This window comes from Suricata suricatta, chromosome 12, assembly GCF_006229205.1.
Source record: "Suricata suricatta isolate VVHF042 chromosome 12, meerkat_22Aug2017_6uvM2_HiC, whole genome shotgun sequence".
In the NCBI taxonomy this organism is placed as follows: domain Eukaryota; kingdom Metazoa; phylum Chordata; class Mammalia; order Carnivora; family Herpestidae; genus Suricata; species Suricata suricatta.
Genome location: NC_043711.1, coordinates 7,724,297 through 7,730,826, shown reverse-complemented (window position 1 = coordinate 7,730,826; position 6,530 = coordinate 7,724,297). Strand labels below are relative to the sequence as shown.

Genomic DNA, 6,530 nt, shown 5'->3' with positions numbered 1-6,530 from the left:
TGGCTGTGAGCCTCGCTTGGAGAACAGCTCTGGCGCCAGGCGGAGCGGGTGTGGAAGAGCCGGCCGTGCGCACCCGGGGGTCCCACCGAGCCGGCTGTGCGGTGGGGGCTCCGGCCAAGGGGGCCCCTAGCACAACCCGGGAGGGAGTTCCTCCTTAAAGCCTCTGCGCTAGGCACTCCTTGCCCTACCCTGGCCCTACGGTGTTGGACGCCTCAGTCCGACTCCCAGAATACCAGGGAGCTGGCCGAGCTCCCAAGGCAAAGCAGGCGACCCTGCTCGTCCATCTGTCCGTCTGTGCGTTCCGGAAGCTTCAAGGGGCAGGACCATGCTTCCGGCTAACAAGGTAGGTGCAGGTGGCGAGGGATGGATGTGGCCCTCGCCTGCAGCCCTGACCTTGGCCACCATCTACTACCCTCTCTAAAGAGCGGTGTGCTCTCTAAAGAGGGGATGTGTGCTCCCAGCCCTACCTCCACCGCTGCTTCTCAGAGCGGAAGCGAGAGGGGGGCTCGCCGTTGCCCCCGGGGAGGAGCCGCGCAGGAGGCCGGGAGCCCCATCTCTGGTGCCCTCTGCTGGTCTTCCCGCTTACTACGGCCTGGACTGGCTGGGGGAGCCCACATCGTTAAACCTCACTAAGAATAAGTTTTAGGGGTTGCTCGGGTGGCTTAATGGGTTAAGCGGCTGACTTCGGCTCAGGTCATGATCTCACGGTTCGTGAGTTCAAGGCCCGTGTCAGGCTCAGAGCCTGGAGCCTGCTTTGGGTTCTGTGTCTCACTCCCTTTCTCTCTGCCCCTGCCCGGCTTGTGTGTGTGTTCACTCACTCTCCCTCTCAAAAATAGTCAAAAAGAAAAATACGTTTTAAGAAAAAGCGAGAACTGGCAAATGTGCCTATTGTTTCCAGGTGTCTTTGGGCTCTGGGAGACCAGTCCCAGGCCCTGTCCATCCTGTTCACTGAGCACTCCCCGTGGGCTGGGCTGTCCCCAGGATGGGGGGGAGGGGGGCACACCCATGAGGTCGCTCACGCGGGCGGACACAGCCTGCAATGCAGGTGCCTGTCGGGTACTGAGTGCTTTCTGGTGGTTTTTGATTTTTCTAACAACCCTGGGCAGGATCCTCCCCATTTGCAGATAAGGAACTCTACCTGTCATAGGTCAGTCACAAACTAGTAAGTGTGGAAGGTGAGATTCAAAGCCCACTTTAAAAAAATATATATATATTACTTAAAAAACTTTTTTTCATCTTATTTCTTTTAGAGAGCCAGAGTGAGCATGAGGCAGGCAGGGGAGTGGCGAGGGGGGGAGGGGAGAGAGGAGGAGAAGGAGAGACTCTTAAGCAGGCTCCACCCTGAGCACGGAGCCCCATGCGGGGCTTGATCTTGCTACCCTGGGATCATGACCTGAGCTGAAATCAAGAGTTGGAGGCTCAGCCAACTGAGCCACCCAGGCGCCCCCAAAATATACCATATTATTAACCACAGTCACCATGCTCTATGTTACATCCCCACGACTTATATTACGACTTGAGGCGTGTGCCTTTTAACCCTTTCACCCATTTTGCCTCCATTCTCTGGCAATCCCGTCTCTCTGTATCCGTGAGCTTAGTTTTGTTTTCTTCTTTGTTGTTGTTTTTTAGATTCCACACAAAAGTGAGGTCCCTTGGCATTTGTCTTTGGTTCACTTATTTCATTGAGCATAATGTCCTCCGGTTCCATCCACGTTGTTGCAAACGGCAAGGTTTCCTTTTCTACGGCTCGGTATCTGTGTGTCACAGATCACATCCTCCTTATCCCACCGGCCCCGATGTCTCCATGTCCTGGCAACTCTAAATAATGCTGCCATGAACATAGGGGAACACGTATCTTTTTGAGTTCGTTTTTTGTTCAGATAAATCTCCAGGAGTAGCATTACTGGATCATAGGGTAGCTCTATTTTTAATTTTTTGAGGAGCCTCTGCCGGGTTTGTGACGGCGGCTGCAGCCGTGTACGTTCCCACCAGCAGCGCCCACGGCTTCTGTCTCCACGTCCTCGCCGACGCTTCTTTCTGGTCTTTCTGACAATAGCCGTTCTCACAGCGACGAGGTGACCCCTCACTGCGGCTTTGATTCGAGTTTCCCCGATGATCAGCGATGTTGAGCATCTTTCCATGTACCTGTTGGCCATGTGTGTGTGTCTTTGGACAGATGTATATTCAGGTCCTCTGCCCGTTTCTGGTCTTTTTGTGACTGAATTCTGAGTTCTTTGTGTGTTTTGGATAGTAACCGCTGGTCAGACACAGGAGTCACAAATAGTTTGTCCCGCTTGGGCAGGATGCCCTTGCATTTTGCTGATGGTTCCCTCTGCCGCACAGCTTTTGTTTGCTGCGGTTCTGCTTTTTTTTTTTTTTTTTTTTGCTGCCTGTGTTCTTGGTGCCAAATCCAAAAAAAAGTCCTCACCAAGACCGATGTCAAAGAGCTTCCTGCTTCTGATTTTTTTCTAGGAGTTTTACGGGTTCGGGTCTCCTGTTCTGTAATCCATCTTCAATTACTTCTTGTATGTGGTATAAGATAGGGGCCCCGTGTCACTCTGACAAATGTGGCTGTCCGGTTTCCCCATACCGTTTACTGAAGAGGCCGCTCTCTTGGCGCCTTTGTTATAAATTGATTCACCATATATTCATAGGTTTATTTCTGGGCTGTTTTGTTCCATTCATCTGTCTGTTTTGAAGACTTTACTATGGTAATTTCCTTCATCAGGAAGCCTGGGGCCTCCGGCTTTGTTCTTCCCTGAGATTCCTTTGGCTATGCGGGGTCTTCCGTTGTTGCCTAAAAATTTTAGGATTTTTTTTTCCTGTGAAATCCCATTAGAATTTTGGTAGAGTTTTAGATTGTTTTTGGGAATATGGACTTTTTATTTATTTATTTAATTTTTCAGAGAGGAAGAATGAGTGGGAGAGGGGGGTGGACACAGGACCCCAAGCAGGCTCTGCACTGACGGCAGCAAGCCGATGTGGGACTCAAACTCCTACACCTGAGCCAAAGTCAAACGCTTGATCAACTGAGCCACCCAGGTGCCCGGGAATTTGGACATTTTAATATTCTTCCATCCATGAGCACCGTGTGCCTTTACGTTTGTGTCTTCAGTCTTGTTTCCATGTCTTAGAGTTTTCAGTGTACGGGTCTTTCCCCTCCTTGGTTAAATTTAGTCCTGTGATTTTGATGAAAGTAGAGATTGTTTTCTTGTTACTTCATTACTAGTGTATAGAAATACAACACTTTGTGTATTTTGTATCCTTCAACATTAGTGAATTCCTTTCTATTAGCTCCCCCCCCCCCCCCCCCGCAATCTTTAGAGGTTTCTATATAGAACATTGTATGCAAATAGTATCTGTTTTACTTCCTTTACAATTTGTTTCCCTTTTCTTTTTCTTAGGTTCTAGCCCCGGTCAATTACAAAACTAGTATGAAAGCTGAGATTCAAACTCTATTATTTTTTTAATGTTTATCTTTTTGAGAGACAGAGCATGACTGGGGGAGGGTTAGAGAAGGAGAGAGTGGGGCGCCTGGGTGGCTCAGTCGGTTAAGCATCCGGCTTCGGCTCAGGTCATGATCACACGGTTGTGGGTTCGAGCCCCATGTCAGGCTCTGTGCTGACAGCTAGCTCAGAGCCTGGAGTGTGTCTTCTGATTCTGTGCTTCCCTCTCTTTCTGACCCTCCCCTGCTCTCGCTCGCTTGCATGCTCTCTCTCTCCCAAAAATAAATAAAACATTAACAAAAAAAAAAAAAGGAGACACAGAATCCGAAACAGGCTCCAGGCTGTGAGCTGTCAGCACAGAGCCCGATGCTGGGCTCAAACTCACAAACTTTGAGATCATGACCTGACCAGTGTTGGATGCTTAGCCACCCAGGCGCCCCCAGACTCTCGTTTATTAAGTGCCACCTCTTCCCCAGACCCCTACTGCCCTTATGGAAACAGACAATTTGTGCACTTTGCAGGTTCTGGTGCTGGGCAGGGCCTGCGCTTCCTCTGGGCTGACCAAAGGTGGAGAGCCAGCCCTGCACCACCTCGGCTCCCCCGCCCCCCTCACCCCCCAGAGGACTGTACCAACTCTTACAATGGACACATGCATTGTCTAACTCCTTCAGCATTTGCTGGGGCCCACAGTGGCCTGAGCACTCTGGGGTGTCGGGAGGTCTGCAGTGAACACGGAGGCCTAGACCCATGTTTGGGAGTCCGTGTATACCCCAACACCCAGGCCCCTTGTCTGATCTAACAGTTGCAGCCCATGAGCCTTAGAACTATCAAGAGGCGAGAGATACTGGAGAATGGAGCAAAAGTCTGGTAGGGATCCTGTGAGGACGGCCCTCTAACCAAAGACAAAGCCACACAGAGTAGGCCTAAACGAAGCCCCTAAATTCCCAAGAACACGGAGAGTTCAGTTTGTTGCCAACCACTGCTCCGAGCTTCACAACTATAGGGCGTCTGCGTGGAAGTATACACCCTAGCTAAATGTCACAAGTGGCACTTGTTTTTTAATATCTGTTCATTTTTTTTAATTGCATGATTTTGTTTAATGTTTATCTGTTCATTTTTGAGAGAAAAAGAGAACACATGCACAGAGGCAGGGACAGAGAGAGAGACACACACACAAAATCCGAAGCAGGCTCCAGGCTCTGAGCTGTCAGGACAGAGCCTGACGCCGGGCTCGAACCCACGAACTGTGAGATCATGACCTGAGAAGCCGGACGCTTAACGAGCCACCCAGGTGCCCCAGAAGTGGCATTTAATAACCACCTCAAGCAGTGAAGCTGCGATTCCCTTCCAGAACTTCTGAGCACACTGAGGAACACATCTCACCTGAGTGCCGGCGTGTCTTAAACCTTTCCTTGAAGTTGGCTACTATCTCTTTAACGAAGACATCGCCGTTTAGGCCCAGAGCCTTTGGCAGGTAACCTTATTGGATTATAACTTAGTATCCTTTGCCTTTTGCCCTTATTGCATTTTTTTTATATTTGCTTAAAATTTCTGTATTCTGTATCCTGTATGTAAAATTTCTATATTCAAGTTTTGTCTATGGCTAGTGATAGCACTTAATAATTTCCAGCAGAATGCTGTTAGGATCGAGAAATAGTATCTCAAGTTTGAGGATTAAGACACAGGATTGGGAGTTTGAATCCTGGCTCTCCCACAATTTTGGGGGGGAGGGGGAATCAGTATTCTTAAAAATTTAAGTGTCTATTTTTGAGAGAGAAAGAGACAGACAGTGAGCAGGGTCGGGGAAGAGAGAGGGAGACACAGAATCTGAAGCAGGCTCCAGGCTCTGAGCCTGGCTCTGTCAGCACAGAGCCTAATGTGGGGATTGAACCCACGAAGCATGAGCTCACGACCTGAGTGGAAGTCAGGCATCTAACCGACTGATCCACCAGGTGCCCCCAGAAAAAATTCAGCTTTTTGAATGTCACTTTTTCTGCCGACTTACAAGATGCTCCGTTGTCCCAAAAATAAGGATATAAAAAATTACCGTGTGTCCGGCACACCGAGTATGAACAGAAGGACCAGAAGAACCAGAAGAACCAAAGCTAAGCGGCAGAACACGTTCGCAGACCCCACGACAAAGACGTTGTTTCATCATTTTATTAACCAGCCACAGGCCACTTAGGTGACAGAGGTAGTCTTCCTCTAGTAGCTTATGAAAATTCTGCTTTTAAAACTAAGTACAAGCTTCGTACCTCCCGTTTCGTAGGATTCTGGGTTTCCAGAGTTTCTGAAGTATAAACGATCTAGGATTCCATAATTAATTCCAAATAATGTTTTCCCTTCCGACTCACTTTGCCTGCTCCGGTAAAAGCAGGTGGATTTTTTGCCAAAAGCTGCCCTGTAACGTCTGCACCCCTCCCACCGGCCGGCTCCTGGTGTGGCTCGGCTCACCGTCAAACGTGACCATCTGGGCTCCGCTGGGTGAAGGGTACCCAGCATGTCCGGGCTATTTTTCCACATTCCTCTGAGACTATCAACTCTCTAACTTTATTTTCAAGTAATTAACGCTAATCACGAATATGAAATGAGGGCAAACGTGGCCAAACTTAAAAAACCTGAATAGTCTTCGGAGCGCTTTGGAATCATTTGACCAAAAGGATCCCTCGGCTCTCGTGAGGCTCCACGAGAAAAGCTTATTGACGCGCGGGGCTCATTACCAAGGTCGGCAGCGATCGGCACCAGCGTCTGCTGCAAGGAACAAGGGGAGGGGAGCGCGGGCGGACAGGTGCTGAGAACCCAGGGCATGCTCTGCGTGTCACTTACTTCCCTCGCTCGCAGAGGCCGTGCACTCTGGGGCACAGGAGTCCGCCGTGGGGGGGCGGGGGTTAACGGGGCGCCTCGGGCCGCACCAGGGAGTCGGCCTGGCTCAGGGCGAGCCTGTCCTTTTTTTCCTTCTGCAAGACCTGCTCCTCCCACAGCGCCTGGTCCACCTGGTCGTCGGTGAGCACCACGGGCTTGTACTTCTCGTCGAAGAGCCGCTCGTTGGCCTCGGAGCGCAGCTGCTGCGGCCCGACGACGCGT

The 6,530-nt window shown here is 50.3% G+C and overlaps 1 protein-coding gene across 1 annotated transcript in view; it reads right to left on the bottom strand.

Annotated features, from left to right (window-relative positions):
* Positions 1 to 5,591: 5,591 nt before the first annotated feature.
* Positions 5,592 to 6,530, bottom strand: part of TIMM29 (translocase of inner mitochondrial membrane 29) — a 1,450-nt gene continuing 511 nt past the window's right edge. Inside the window, exon 3 of the mRNA XM_029916593.1 lies at positions 5,592 to 6,529. Within this exon, the coding sequence (XP_029772453.1) occupies positions 6,335 to 6,529 (195 nt within the window). The 3' untranslated portion in view covers positions 5,592 to 6,334. The remainder of the gene's footprint in view (position 6,530) is intronic.